The 16,432-nt window shown below is 43.2% G+C and overlaps 1 protein-coding gene and 1 long non-coding RNA gene across 3 annotated transcripts; one reads left to right on the top strand and one right to left on the bottom strand.

Moving 5' to 3' along the window:
* The first annotated feature begins 4,324 nt into the window (after window positions 1-4,324).
* On the top strand, window positions 4,325-8,186 carry LOC125542786 (autophagy-related protein 18d-like). Its single transcript, XM_048705958.1, has 5 exons — window positions 4,325-4,528; window positions 5,430-6,311; window positions 6,496-6,754; window positions 7,309-7,432; window positions 7,784-8,186. The coding sequence occupies exons 2-5, from the start codon at window positions 5,550-5,552 to the stop codon at window positions 7,890-7,892; spliced, it is 1,254 nt and encodes a 417-aa protein (XP_048561915.1). The 5' UTR covers window positions 4,325-4,528; window positions 5,430-5,549; the 3' UTR covers window positions 7,893-8,186.
* A 3,536-nt stretch (window positions 8,187-11,722) lies between these two features.
* On the bottom strand, window positions 11,723-15,410 carry LOC125542785. Of its 2 annotated transcripts, XR_007298063.1 has the most exons (4): window positions 14,011-15,410; window positions 13,297-13,342; window positions 12,442-12,532; window positions 11,723-12,188 (listed from the first exon to the last, which is right to left on the bottom strand). It is a non-coding gene; the product is annotated as an uncharacterized LOC125542785 (long non-coding RNA). The 2 variants fall into 2 exon arrangements; XR_007298062.1 differs by having other exon boundaries at window positions 11,723-12,532.
* Window positions 15,411-16,432: the final 1,022 nt, after the last annotated feature.

Below are 16,432 nucleotides of genomic sequence, written 5' to 3'. Positions count from 1 at the left end.
CGTACTTTTTTGTAGTGGCCCTAGTTGCTTGTCAGCCATCAAGTCGAAACTAAGGGGAACGTATGTTTGTAGGGGCCTAGCTGCAAGTCAAACATCGACTAGCAACTAGGGGGGCGACATATGTTTGTAGGGGCCCAGTTTGCAAGTCCACCATCAACTCGCAACTAGGCGAGGGACGTATGTTTGTAGGGGCCTAGTTGCAAGTTAACCATGGACTCGCAACTAGGGGGACGTATGTTTGTAGGGGCCCAGTTGTCAGTCAACCGTCGACTCGCAACTAGGGGGGCGTATGTTTGTAGGGGCCCAGTTGCAAGTCAACCATCGACTCTCAACTACGAATCATCTTACTTTTTTGTAGTGGCCCTAGTTGTGTGCCAACCATTGGTTCGCAACTAGGGGGATATATGTTTATAGGGGCGCAGTTGCAAGTCTACCATCGACTCGCAACTACACGTCGTACATTTTGTAATGCCCCCGGTTGCATGTCAACCATCGACTTGCAACTAGGGAGGAGGTGCATGTTTGTAGGGGACCAGTTGCAAGTCAACCATCAACTCGCAACTGGGGCGTGTCCAACTGTTTTGTAGTTGCCTCAATTGCAAGTCAACCATCGACTCGCAACTAGGACGCGTTGTACTTTTTTGTAGTGGCCCCAGTTGCATGTCAACCATCGACTCGCAACTAGGGAGGGGGCGCATGTTTGTAGGGGACCAGTTGCAAGTCAACCATCCACTCACAACTGGGGCGTGTCCTACTTTTTTGTAGTTGCCCCAACTGCAAGTCAACCATTGACTCGCAACTGGGCCCGACACACCTCAGTTGCAAGTCCACCCTCGACATGCAGCCGGGGGCTTCTTCTCCTAGTTATAATTCCACCCTGAGGCCCAACCCATTTTTTGTCTCAGTTGCAAGTCCACCCTCGACATGCAACTAGACTCGACCCGTTTTTTCCCAATTGCAAATCCACTCTTGACACGCAACTTGGGAGGGGGCGACCATTTTTGTCCCCATTGCAAGTCCAACATTGCCATGAAACTGGGCTCTTGATCCTATTTTTTCCCTAGTTGCAAGTTCACTCTCGACTTGCAACTGGGACCGACATTTTTTTTACTGAACTACAAGTCCACGATCGACTCGCAACTTGGCTCGACACTTTTTTTCAAGTTTTAAATCCATCATTGGCATACAACTGGGCCGACTCTTTTTCCCCAATTTGCAAGTTCCCTCTTCGAGTCACAACTAGTTCAAAAAATATTTCTGCCTCGCTTGCAAGTCCACCACCGACTCACAGATATGGTTGAGTTTTTCCCAGTTGCAAGTCAAACATCGACTCGCAACTAGGCTCGACTATTTTTTGTCCCAGTTGCAAGTCCACCATCGACATGCAACTGTGCCCTTACTCCTGTTTTGCTAACTCCACCCTTGACTCACAATTGGATCCTACTTTTTTTTTCCTTTTTTGCGAGAACAATTTATTGAACATGTGAACATTTTTTCATATTCCGGGCCATTGTTTTTAATCGTCAGACATTTCTTTTAATACGTGAACATTTTTGGAACCCCCGACCATTTTTGGAACTCATGAACTGTTTTTCGTATCCGCCGATATTGTTTCCCGAGCATTTTTTGAAACCATGATCATCTTTTTCAGTTCATGATTTTTTATATCTACGAACACTTTCTGAAGTCGTAAATGTATTTGGAACTCGTGATCATGTTTCCATATTCTTGATCATCTTCTTAATCCTCGACCATATTTTTAATACTCTAACATTTTGTGGAACTCACGAATATTTTTTGAACACATGAACATTTTTTTAGCGTGTGAACATTTTTAATATTCTTGGACATTTGGCTTTTGAATTTTTTCATGTTATTGACCATTTCATCAATCCACGTACATCGTTTGAACTTTGTGAACATTGTTTCATATTCGGGAACATTACTGGAACTCGTGACCATTTTTTGAACTTGTGAACATTTTCCAAATTCACGACCATTTTTTTGTTTTAGCATCCACAAGGAATCACAGATATTTTCAAGACTTGTGAACATTTCTTTAAACACAAACAATTTTTGTACTCGCCAAATTCATGAACAATTTTCAGATGAGTGCATAATATTTAAATTCATCATTTTTATTAGTATTTTACCCCAAACACACTTTCATGTTTTGAAAAGAAAAAAATTGTTTTCCTGCAAAAGAAGAAGAAGAAGAAAGCATCTGGCGCCCGCATAGACATGTTTTTAGGGGACGTACATGCTTCGGTGCTTTTTTCGTAGGTTGACGCTAACGTTATTATTTTCCTTTTTTTTAGAGACGTCGTTAATGCTAGACGTGAGTGGCTTTAGCGATCAAAAACAACAGAGGACAACTAGCGTGGACAGTGCTATTTTGGGCTGGACTAATAATTACCCAACAAACAAATAAGACAAACAAAAGGCTATAAACATTGCTGATGTCATCTTAGATGTGATATAGTTATGTTACATCTAGATGTGTCCTAGACACACCCTTCGTCGCCAATCCCAACTTCCCCAACTCGAACCAGATTGATCCACCATGTCCACCATCGCCTTCAACGAGTCCTATAGGGAATGAGGGCCCGTCAGCCCGCGAGATCCAGACCCGAGTCCTAGATAAATGGGCGCGAAGCCTTGCAACTTGCCGCGGGAGATCCCGGGCTCCTTCCAAAGCCGACGCAGGAGGTTGAAGTAGACCACATCATCGCCCCCACCTCTCGCGGAGCCGGGCTTGCGCCGTAGAGGAAGGGCCGCCGCGCCCCCTCCGCATCGTCGCATTGCAGGATGATGCGCCAAGCTTTTGGACCGCCAGGGAAGGGATGCCACAACTATGACGCGGCACCGCCTGAACCGATGTGCTGGGAAGAAGGAGAAGAGTCACGTCGCTGCTAAATAGCTACCGCTCGAGGAGTCCTGCGTCCTACGGCGGCAGCGTGAGGAAGGGGCGGGGACTGCCGACGGTTAGGACCTAGGTTCCGGGGACAGGATGCTCGAACCAGTTTCTGACTTTCAAAAAGTTTGATGCTGCATGTACAAGTTTTTTATTGAAAGCCTATCGGTGTTTTATTTCACAGTCAAAAGAGTTACATCATTTATTACATAAGGAAGAATGAAATTGGGTGGATCTCCATCCCAATCAAATGCACACTGAGTATCATAAGAGTGCTTTGCCAGAAGGTGAGCAACTCGATTGGCTTCCCTAGGGCAATGGGAGAAAAAAACTCCATCAATCATCTTGGCTCTCGCAAAGCAGTCAGCTAAAGTCGCAGAATAAGGACCATAGATCTCCAGCTCCCCATTGCATGCCTGAATGAGCTCCAATGAATCGGACTCACATGTGATATGGGTGCAGCCCAACTTCTCAACTAATTCTAGTCCTTTTAGCAGTGCAAGGGCCTTCGCCGAGGCAATATCAAAGGCCGTATGAAAAGGACTTGCAGCTCCTGCTACAGCCTCACCTGCACTATTACGTATGACGACCCCAACTGCACCCGAACCATCTTGGCGGAAAGCAGCATCTGTATTTAATTTATAACATCCTCGGCTTGGCTTTTTCCACGTTATTTCATGTGGTTTACTGGAATGGAAACAACTCCAAAATTTGATGTTAGAGCCTGAATCGCAAAGGCCGTCCGGGGGGATCTGCTACAGTTTCGCCCTTCACTGCTTCCCTCCTTTGCCACCATACATACCAACACGCAACGGCTACTGACTCCTGCAATCCTAACATACCCAGGACCGGCGACTTCCTGTTTGGGTTGCAAATAATATGCTCAAGTATTACTGATCCTAACATGTCTGCAATCAGTGCATCATCAATGATATCCAGGAGCCCGAACGCAGACCAAACCTTCCGTGCACGAGTGCATGTAAATAACAAGTGCCGAATATTCTCCGGACCCGACCGACAAATAGGGCACTGTGGTGAGACGGGTATGTGTCGCGAAGCAAGAATCGCCATGCCTGGAACTGTACCATGCAGAGCCTTCCATATAAACACCTTAATCTTACTTGGAATTTTCAGCTTCCATAAAATGCCCCACACCGGGTTCGGTTTAGCAGAGCCTTGCCCATCTTCTCTTCTAGTTCGTGCGTCGAACTGATGATCCCATTCAATGTGATAGGCAGAACGGAACGAGAATAAAAGTTGACTGACGGCAATAGGATTGGATCAAGGCCGATTAAGCTTAATTGCACTGCACGCTGACATGATAGTAATATTATCGTCCAATATCCTTTCCGTGGAAGAAGCTGCGTCTTCCATTAATTAACTCCGATCCTTTTCTTTCTTTCTCTCCCAGAGAAAAATTCTGCCCCCTGTCCCAAAATCCCGAAAGGAAAAAAGGAAAGGAGAAAGAAAGCGCCTTTCCTTGCCGACTCGGCCTTCCTCCGTCCGTCCTCGCTTGCCGTCTCCTCCCCTCCACCGCGCGCACCCGTCGCGGCCGGCCCCGTCGTCTCCCCCTCCACCCGCGCGTCCCGGCGTCGCCGCCCGCGTCCGCCAGAGGTACCGCCGTCCGCCCCTCCCCCCTCCTCCTCCCTCTCTCTATCAGCGTCCTCCGCGGAACCCGGAGACCTGGATCTCCCTTGCCGTGCTCACCGTGCCGTGCCGATTTGGTTTTCCGTGGCTCTGGGACATTCCGCGGACGTCGATTTGGGGATTGAGATCTTCCCTTGCGCGGGAAGCTAGCCGGGCGGCTTGATTGATCGGGAGGTGGTGCCATCGATTTGATTGATGCCCTGCGGTTCCGGTGGCGCTGACGAGACCGGGCGCGAATCCCGGGGATTTTAGCCGGAATTTGGAGTTCTAATCAGGGCGAATCGGAGCGGTTGCTGGAGCCGGAGCTGATTTGGCTGTAGTCCATAGTCATAGGTGGGGCAGCACTGGGTAGAATTGGGCGGTCGGATGATATAATCTCTTGGCAAATCAATGCCGATCTCACACTCTAGTGACAGATTGAAACCTGAAATCGTTTGAATCCCGCGTGCTTGAGCTGAGATTTTTACCATTTAGAATGTATCGGTAACAATTCATGGTGAGAGGATACGCGTCGGTCGTATAGTTGATTTGGGGTCCTAGGTTGTTTTAGGTGGGGCGGCTCTGCTCGCGAGTAGAACTGCCCGGTAATATGATAATCCAGCAATTCAGTCTCTTTAGTTTGTAGCAGCTTTTAAGCGCCATGGTTCAGTGTGTGACACCCCTAGGTAATCCCAGGATAATATGAGACTGTCGTACATATGCACATCCTCGACAGTGTTAAATGCTGACATTGCACCTAGATCTGTATCATTTGTTTGAATTGTTACTGTTTTTGTTTGGAAGGTAGTTTGAATGGTTTGCTCACTACATTCAGTGCAAGATGTTTTTGTTTTAGTTGCCTTTTGCTGATGTTTTCTCTTTGTTGCAGGATCTCTGAAAACTTAACTTGTGTGTGTGCGTTGTCGCTGTTGCTTACACATCGACAACCTTTGGCGTAGCTGAGCTCATTGCGTTTGGAATCGATTCATTCGGTGTGTCTGGCTTGTATATGAGCTCACAAGTCTCCACATCGCGGGGTTTACATCCCCCAGAGAAAATTATGGCATACGAGTCCCCTCCCACATGGCCACTGTCGGTGCCTACGAGCAAGGCTGAGGCAGGTAGCAGCGATGACCAGGAGGTTAGGCTGTTGTCGGTTTCTTGGAATCAGGATTGTGGTTGCTTCGCTGCTGGCACAAGCAATGGCTTCAGAATCTTTAACTGCGACCCTTTTAAGGAGACTTTCAGGAGGGATCTGAAGAGTGGTGGGTTTGGGATAGTTGAGATGCTGTTCCGCTGCAACATCCTTGCTCTTGTAGGTGGCGGCTCCAATATGCATTATCCGCCCAACAAGGTGATGATCTGGGATGATCACCAGAGCCGCTGTATTGGGGAGTTTACCTTCCGCTCTGATGTACGGGCCGTAAAATTGGGGAAAGATAACATTGTGATTGTCCTTGAGACAAAGATATATGTTTATAACTTTACGGATCTGAAGATGCTCCATCAGATAGAGACCCTGTCAAATCCTAAAGGACTGTGCTGTCTCTCTCATCATTCCAATACTTCAGTGCTGGCCTGTCCTGGGCTGAGTCAGGGACATGTTCGGGTAGAGCATTTTGGGCTAAAGGTGACAAAGATGATTACAGCCCATGATTCACACATTTCTTGCATGGCCTTGACTATGGATGGTCTCTTGCTGGCAACGGCAAGTATGAAGGGTACTCTAATCAGAATATTTAACACGATGGATGGCACTCGCCTGCAAGAGGTGAGTAATATTTCAATCGCTCTCTGATGACATCCCATTCTTTTGTGAATAAATAGCAGACATATTTATCTCCATACCTCACAGATCTTCTTTTAGCTGGCTCCACAAGTCTTTTTGTAGTATATGTAATTCGTTGATAGTTAGCATGGGCATATAACTATCTTTATGTTTAAATGGTATGCAGGTGCGCAGAGGTCTTGATAAAGCCGAGATATACAGCATTGCACTGTCACCAAATGTGCAATGGTTGGCAGTGTCCAGCGACAAAGGAACGGTTCATATATTCAGTCTAAAAGTCAGGGTTGCGGGTGAAGATTCAAGTAATGATCAGCGTACCCTTGAAGCTCCACGGATGGATCATCAGAATTCTTCTACCTCTATGGATCCTCTTATACAAACAAACACTGGATCCAATGCAAGCTCATCACTGTCTTTCATGAAAGGTTAGAATGGTACTTCTGCTTGCACTATTTGATTGCTCATCTGGTCTTCAGAGTTCTGTGTAGCTTTTGGCATAATGAAGTGCTAACTTAACAAAAATTTGCATATGGTGTACTCTATTTGCCTAATGCTCATTACAATTAGCAATTCACAGAGGACTAATGGATGCGCAATATTCTACAATTTTGCATGCTGCTTATGAATGATGTGATGAATAGTCTAGCTAATGCAGAAAAGTTAGCTCAAGATAGAATAATTAACATTATTGTCAATTTCGTAAAATGATGTGAAGTAAGTAGTGATCTCAAAACATTAAGCAGGCAAGCTGCTGCTCTGCTATTGCTATTGCTATGAGAGAAAAGAAAACAGTATATACAAAACTCAATTCTAGCAGCAAGGGCCAAGACCACATGTTTTACTTATCATTTATTACGCACTTGTGATTCACTTCATAACCAGTTGAATCAGTTTGTATGCATGTTCAGAATAATGGGTTGGCATCCCAGAGAATTCAGTTAGTCAAGGCATTAACATATTCTTTGCTGCATTTCTCTAGGGATTCTGCCGAGGTACTTCAGCTCAGAGTGGTCATTTGCTCAGTTCCATTTACCGGAAGTCACACGTTACATCGTAGCTTTCGGCGCTCAAAACACTGTAATGATGGTTGGCCTGGATGGCAGGTACTCATCAGCCACCTTGATGGATTAAATATTTATTGCAAGATTTATCATTTCAGCTAATGTATACATACACGTAGGGTGTTTTTTGTTTGCCATTATACCTGTAGCACATATAATTCAGTTAGCCTTTGCTATCAATACACGTTTGATTTTCACTTCTGCTAGCGATTGTTTAATATTTATTATAGCTACAGAAAATTACACCAGTCAGTTGAAAAACTTGGACAGTTCTTGTTACAGGCTAAAGCTCCTTCAGTTTAGCTAGTAGTTGCCTCAGCAGATTTTTATTCTTCTCTAGCAAGTCACCGCTAGCATCGCACTACTAACTACGCCGACTTTTGCCATTTGCAGCTTCTACAGGTGCATCTTTGACCAAGTAAGCGGCGGGCAGATGACCCAGAAGGAATACTCACGGTTTCTGAAGACTGACTACCCTCCCTTGAGGACATTGACCGCGTAAACCGCGTGACGACGCTGCACCGACATGTACATACATAGAAGGTTGTGCTCTGTCCATTGTACATATATCGCCCCCCTTGCCAGCAAGGCTCTAGGCCGGTCGCCGGAATAAGGAGCGCCGGGGTGTCCGGCCGCAACCTGCCTGCCTGCCCATTTTGCTGCAGATGCCCTTGGCCCGTCCAAATTGCATTGTTTGTTCGACGTATGTATGTACAAGCACATATGCCCGTGCGTTGCAACGGGATGATAAAATTATATACCTCTAGCTCAATATAAGAATGGATCAAGACCCTCACATGTCCGTATTCTCTAGTTCAACATGGCACCCTTTAATTAGGGCCAAACTAGTATATTCTTTTTTATTGACACGTGCCTATAATTTGTTTCAATTATAATTAACCAGCATATTCTTTTTTATTGCCACATGGAAGCTACCACTGTCAATAACTTATGTTGTCCCTTATTCTGAACAAACCGACTTAACTCGATGCGCCGGATGCAGAGCAGGTCCAGTATGGGATTGATCGACCTCACGACCTCAAAGACCCGACCACATATTGCTAGCCACTCAAACAAACGTGTTCTGCTAACCAATGGTCAGGATAAATATAATAAAAGAATATAATGCAACGCGAGATTCGACACTTTTTTTTGAACTTTTCAAAAACCGATAACTATGAAATCCAAATATACATGGCAACATGAACAATTTTCCAAATTACATGCATTTTTAAAAGACGAACAAAAAATTTGAATGGAACATTTGTTGAAATCCACAAACATTTCTTAAAACATGAACGTTTTATAAAAATACGTTTTTTAAGTTGTGAACAATTTTTGGAAACGGGAAAATGTTTTGAACATATAGAAGAAATTTAGAAATGTGTCTTTTAATGCAAATATTATTTTCAATTTTTGAACATATCACTAAAACAATAATTCTAATTTGTAACATTTTTAAATCTTGAATTATTTTTTGAAAACCCCCCAAAAAATTCAAAAAATGGGAATAATATTTTATATTCTGAAAAAAAATCGGAATGACAAAAAATTATAATTTCTAACATATTTAAATAGGAACACAATTGTGGAATTCATAACATGAACTACCGAATATACTTGGCAACTTGAACAATTTTCCAAATTATGGACGGCTCTTTTGAAAATTCCAAACATTTTTGAACAAAGCAAGAACAAAAATTTGAACGGAACATTTCCTGAAATGCACATACATTTCTTAAAGACATGAACCTTCTTATAAAAATATGAACATTTTTTAAGTTGTGATTTTTTAAAATGGGAGTATGTTTTAAAAGTGCAGAAGAATTTTAGAAAATGTGTTTCTTTAATGCAAACTTTATTTTCAATTTTTAAACATATCGTTAAAACAAGAATATTTTTCGAATTTGAATTTTTTTTAAATGCATTTGTTTAGATGTTGAACAATTTTTAAAAATACAAACATTTCTTGAAAAATGGGAATATTTTTGTAATTTATATTTGAATAAATTTTGGCACGACAAAAAAATCCAAACATTTTGCAGAGTAGGAACACATTTTTGTAATTTGTATTTTTTACGAAATTTTGAATAAAAATTGAAAAATTACAATTGCGAACATTTTTTTAAAAAATTTGAATTTCTGAAAAAAAGAATAAAATAGACTTGCAATAGGAACACATAGAAAAATGGCCTGCCTAGTCTTGGGCGCCCTGTGCGTAGTTTAAATTAGTTTCCCCATTGAGCGGGAAATAGAATTTTTTTATTGCTACGGGGGCAGGAAAATATGGGCTGACTTTACTGGGCCATAGGGCGCGCAACGCATGTACAAAACTTTGCATAAATCGTTTTTCCTTTGCCAACAGATGGAGTACGAAAGTTTAGTACCACCTCGGATAGAGGGAAAAAAATAATTTTTTGACGATGAACGGATGAAAAAATCGGAGAAACGCACCTTGCTTTATTAGTAGGTATAGATAACAAGCAGCTCAGTAAGGAATGCAAATATGACCTTGTCTGCAACCAGAGCTGAAACAGTTGTTGGCATAACACATTCTATTGCCAATAGATTTATCAGTGTGAGTGCTACCTTGGCGTGCAACCAACGCACTGATGGTCTGATGGATGCCATTGTGGATCCTGCCATCTTCTAAGGAAAGTTTAGACGAATGCCAATAGCATATATGTATGTATGCGTTCTAATATATTTATAGCATGGGTTTGTTAGGCGTGGTTCTTGTGCTTGGCCTGTTTGATCAAGTACATGTAAACTTTAGTTGAAAGCAACATCTGACCAGGTGCTCCTGGTCGCTCTCGTCGATCTGAAGTGATCTGATTATAGAAAGCCACCACGACCGCAGGGCAGCCCGTCGCCGTCGCGTCCATTCCCAGTGGTTGCGCGTCTCTGATCTCGTGTCATCCTCCTGATGTGCCCATCTCATCATACTACCATCATACGTCCATTTCCTCTTCTTTGTCTGTCCAAACTATTTATTCCAGCGCGGATGACTCGTCGCTGTAAAGTGTAAACGAAGGAGGCAAAAAGATTTGAGCAACACGCAAGACGTGGTCTCAGGGCCATTTGTCACGCAATTGTTTCGCCCTGATGATTTGGGTAATCCGGCCGGAGTTTCAGCGCTTAAAAAAAGGCCTCGCTTGGAACGCATGAACGGAGGAGGGAACCAAAGAACTTATATCCTACTAGTAGAATGCCCGTACGTTGCTACATGCTAAGAGCGGTCTTCAAGGTCGAAGTTCATTTCTCCCTTATACGTCCGGGTATGTTCGGATATCAAACAGGCGCTCAATGAGTTCCCCAAAATTCAACCGTATGGACAATCCGGGCTTCCCCAAATCCAGCCCATATGTGATGGAGAAATGTGGTTATCCGGACTATCTGCCATGTTATCTACAACACGCGGTCCCAACACAAAAACCCCACCCCACGACGCATCCTTCCCTTTTGTATGCTGGACCCACCTTTTCCGGCTCGGTTTCCCGCTGTAGCGGGACATTTTTCGCTGGAGTCCTCTCCTTTAAAATAGGGATACACCCACCTCATCTTCACCATGGCGCCCTCTCTCCTTCACAACGTACTTCCCAAAGGACAGCCAAGGAGGAGTCCCTGCCAACCGCCCCGCTCCGATCCCTCCCCCCTGTTTGTGTCGATCCACCACCGCCATCAAAGGGGAGGAGGCATGCGCCACTCGTGACACCTCCGGAGTTAAGAAAGTGGATCCGATGTCTCCTGGGTCATTGCCCGTACATGTTGCAACACATAAATATTCAAGTGCATCAACACTGATCAAGTTAAACATGTACCTTGAGATTCCTCGTGCCGCTCATGCATATTACACCGCCTCCATTGTATCTAAGCCGCCCTACACAAGAGGTCGAGGCATCATATACACCCGCCCTGTCCCCCGGCCTTGTCGTGGGCGTGATATTGCTCTAATCTCTCGTCCCTCAAATCTACCTCGTATATTAAAATTAGTAAATATTTATCAGATGATTTTTGTAGTGGATTTTAATCCTGATCAGTAATATTTTCCTACAAAGACAGTTCTGGATATAGGAACAAAGCTACATAAAAGTTACTTTGAGACGCTTCCAATTCTATATGATTACTATCATCCATTTTTCAAATGAGAACATGTGACACCACCGCCACTGCTGACCACCAACTCCCATTCAAAATATAGCTAGTAAATATTCCATAAACTGTCGTCCTAGCAAAAGGAGAACCGGGAACAATGAAAGAGCAAACTTAACGAAAATAAGCTTGCACTTGCATTTGGTTCAATGTGCTAATGAAAAATGGGATAACAAGCCAGCACCTTAAAATTTTCTTTTAGACGTGAGCTGCTGTACAAAATGCTAACCTAACCCCCAATTATAATAAGAGTATGAAACTGGTTGACAAATCCTCCCACTGCCCGACCTTATTTTCCAATGTACTCTACCACACATGCACAAGAATTTACAATTTCCCAAACAAACTACCATAACATTTCATGCTTGAGTTGTCCCAGCATCACTGAAGTCTCGGTGAGGAATTTCACAACAACCTCATGAGGACAGACTGGCCCCTACCCAGCAAGGCAGCAACAAGCAAGGACAATGAGAAGTCCAACATCTCCTCCTCCGAGAAGCCCCCACCCTCCGCCTCAAGAAACTCCGTTCACCATGTCCTTGTCCCTCTTTCCCTCCATCTCGTCCTTCACCCTACTCTTCTCTCCTCTCTCATCTGACCCCTTCCTTATCATGTTCCTCGGCGCTCCATCCACCTTCTTCCTTTCCTAAAGCAATTCGGATAATAGTAAATTATGGTATTTGTGCATCAACATCACAGTAGTTGTCCAACTAAGTCCAACAAGATTCCCAAAACTGGAACATATTGCATCATACAAATAGATGCATAAAACAACAGAAATTGCAGACACCTGTAAAGACAAGACTCTAAGAAATTAATAGTGCCAATACATGTTGTGATAACTACTACATGAATTCAACTTAAACTTGCAAGACAGGAATGCAGGCTATACACTGAACCTTTATCATCCTATCGGCATAACCAGTACATAGCCATTCATTCCCAGATCAAATTTGTAGATCATACCCATTCAATGTGACAACTAATGATCTGCATACATATAGGAATACCATCAATAGATATCTAGAAAATAAATATTGTATTTTATGAGAACTAAGATGCTCTAATGGACCAGTATAATTCCAAGCAAACATGCAGAAGAATATTGAAGGTTTAAAGTTTTAGCGAGTATAAAATTTCAGCATATGGATATTAGAATTGCAGGCATGCTCAAAATAAATAATTTTGTCAATCCAAAATATAATATATTATTGCATTGGTAACTGGCCGATAGTTTGCTATTAATTCTTGACATTCTTTAAAAAAAATCTTGACGTTTAAGTTTGTCCATGCCCATTATTATATCTGTAATGCTTAGTTCAAAACTTGAAATTAACATATGCTTTTTTTCAAACAGAATTAATCATAACAAATGGAGCAACACAAATACCGTACCACCAGACCAAGAGTTTTCTTTTATACATATTGGCATATTGACATGCTCTGTTATAATGGATGTGCAAATAAGATTTTTATTTTTGCTGGTATGCAACTAATATTCTAACCCACTGACCTAACTCAACTTAAGACAGGACAACATCATGGAGAAGGAATGTCAACAAAACTCAAGTAACAAGTACTCGTATTATGTTATGCATCCATCAGTACACAAAGTTATGATTTACCTGTTATTAACACAATTACGTGAAGAAAAGAACATGCTAAAGTTCTATGCATGTGTGTGTGTGTGTGTGTGTGTGTGTGTGGAGAAACTAACCAAATTTAAATGTGTATTTCTGAACAAATATACTCACATCACAAATCCTTCGATCCAAGTGTGTGAATTCCATCCGATCAAACCTGCGATAAGAGAAATTGAAAAGGAGAGACATGTCACCTGCATCCAATTAGCGTATAGAACATCACGATATCACTACATCACCTTTGTGGGGCCTTGATCAATGCTTCATTCTTAAACATTACAGCATAAACAAATGCATATGAAAGCTAGAAATTGTTCTACTTTTTTTCATGATAGGGACTACCACACAAATTCTTTGAGATGTGGGACGGTAAGAATTGGAGCAGAGAAACGTTGATGTAGTAGGTGCTAAGCCATGTTGTAACACCTGGAAACAAATATCTAACCTAGCTAAGCAAAAAAATTAAAAATCAAGGAAAACATAACAGACTAAAAATATCTACCCTAGCTAAGCAATAAGAAAAATTAGAGGGAAACATAACAGACTAAACAGAACCCTAACAGGTAACTCTACAAATATTCACCTGGCATACGTTATCTCATTCCAACAAATATTGGAGTTACCTGTTACTGTATTTGGCAAGCAATTTCACTTTTAATTTTAAGGAACTGTAACGTCTTGTTTTTCAGATGATCCATTCATAGACTTTTTTCCTCAGTAAGAGGCCAACTTCAGTAAGGTTCAAAAATAGATATTTTGGAAAGTCTATGAAACACCTGAGTTAGAGTCAAATAAGGAATTGAAACTGCAATTGTAAAGACCAACCTGCCATTTTTTTTGTTCTCATTCCAGCCATTTCAACTCTCATCTTCTGAAACTCAGCCTACATCCTACAAATAAAGATGTTCAACAAATAATGGTGCAAGACAAAGCATTCTGATTACTATAATGAAAACAACTCCAATGATATTTTTTTTACATTTTCTGTGATATTATACCTGACCTGATCATCATATTAGCATTTTTATCACCTAAACTTCAAGCTATTACTTGACATCTTATGAATTAAATGGTAGCTCCAAGGAAGATATCTTTGGCTTTGCCATGCTCGCTCAACTTCCCCTGCCATGCATGTATCTGCTTAACAAAAGCACAACAGTACAACGATTTGTAGATAAATAAATACAGATACACAATCATTGATATGGTAGCGGATCATGTGGGGGTGGCGCATTATATAATCGGTTGAATTTGGAGCTCAGTGCCGTTCAATCTGGGCTGCTTGCTGGTCTGGCGTCAGTGAGCTCGTGGATATAGCAGACTAACAGTTAGAATAAAATGCGTTCTTTGGTTCATGTAGAGGTACCCGATGGTAGCAGCCAATGAGGGTTCTGGCACAGCATCGTGCACGGCGTCCCCGCGCCATTGGCGTCGGCGCACTCGGCGGTGATCTCGAAGGCTGACTTGCCGGACCCCACGACGGTGATGCGCTTCCCCTTAACCAGCGCGGCGGCGTCCTCGTCGGCCATGTGGGAGAGCTCCATGCAGTGGAGCACCCGCCCGCGGAACGCCTCCGGGCCTGGGGACACCGCTGGGATGTTGGGCACGCCGCTGAAACTGCCGATGCAGAGGATCAGGAAGTCGGACTCATGCACCTCCTCCGTCTCCGGCTCCTGCTCGCCGGCGCCGCGTCGCCCACAGTGAGGCGCCACACGCCCGAGCCGTCGCCGAAGGCCTCGCCGTTGCCGTTCCACCTCTCCCACCGGTCCGCCGCGCCCTCCGGCTCCGCATCGACGTACTCCGCGGCGACGACCCGGCTCCGGAACCTGACCTGGGAGAGGGGCACGAGATTTGTGGGTAGATAAGGAAGGGCAGGGGCCTTGATCGTGAGAAATTTTTTGAGGAACAGAAGCTGGAAAAAAATCCTGGTATAATTGGAAGGAAATAAACGAATGCGGGAGGGAGCATCTGTATGGAAAGAATCGTGGGAGGGGAGGATGGAAAGATTGGTGTTTATGGAAGCTTTTTGTTATAAAAATATTCGATATGATTTGATCCCTCTGGTATATGGAAGGGAAGGATGGAACGATTAGTGTTTTATATGGAAGGGTGGGATCGATGGAAGGATGGAATGGTTCATTTGGTTTTTCTAGGCATGGGGCGTGTGGTTCTGGTGATGCATGAATGAAAACCGGTCTTGGTTTTTGGAGGGAGGAAAAAATCGGTGGGAGGGAGATCGCCTGGTGGGGGGAGATCGTTGGAAGGCTGGAAACGAACGAAACGAACGAACGACTTACGTACTGAGACATTAGAAGTAGAGACTAAGAGTAGGAGTGATGTCATGGATTCGCGGAAAACATTTGCAGCATGTTTGGGTCGATGCTTTGTTTGTTGCAAAGTTGCGATCGATCCGTTGCACCGTTCGGCATGAATTTTGCTTGTTTGTTTTTGTGTTAGAATGGATTTAGTATAGTTAGGATGACTTCCAAAGAATGATTTATCAGAAACGGCGCAGCCTAATGATTCTCTTGATTTCCTATGGCCAAAAACACCCTAATGATTCTCTTGTTTTTCCTCTGACCAAATAATAATGTGCCTACATATGGCAGCCGGATGCGGCCTAGTCACACTTGTCTGATTCGTTGACTTGTTCGGCTCCAGACGAGGCAATCAGCCATGTGATTCGTGACGTACAAGCACAACCAACACAAAGAGCATGTTATCTTCAAATAATAATGGCCATGATGGTGATGATGATAAGGACATTCATTTGTTCTATAAGCTGTTCAATACCGTTTTGATCTCACGGTACTTCTCTTTTTGTGGGGGATATGCACGGTATTCTAAAGGTGCAATAATACAAAAAATTATAAAGAGTAATTGTTTGGATGCTTCGAAAGAAATTGTGACAGAGCCATTGCAAAAAAAAAAAATGTGACATAACCTTTCATGTACCCCCTACAAAATAAAATGGATCAGACCGTCTTGTAGTATTCCTATAAGCAGATCATTCCAGCATGCGGCTGGACTAAAATTTCAAAGCTATGCGAACTGAGCGTAGCTCAGATGGTTAGATTTCTTGTGATGGAACCAACCCAATAAGATTCAAATCCTAGACTGACATTGGTGGTTGCATTTTACTGTATTTATTTCAGGCCTTCGGTGATGTGCATTCAGTGGGAGGATACGTCCCCGTCGACCACGAAGGCGTCTGTGACGACTTCGTCAATCTTAAGATGATGTGCCG

The sequence above is a fragment of the Triticum urartu genome, chromosome 3, assembly GCF_003073215.2.
Source record: "Triticum urartu cultivar G1812 chromosome 3, Tu2.1, whole genome shotgun sequence".
Taxonomy (NCBI): Eukaryota; Viridiplantae; Streptophyta; class Magnoliopsida; order Poales; family Poaceae; genus Triticum; species Triticum urartu.
Note: the sequence above shows the minus strand (reverse complement) of the source record. Positions and strands in the feature narration are given on the sequence as shown.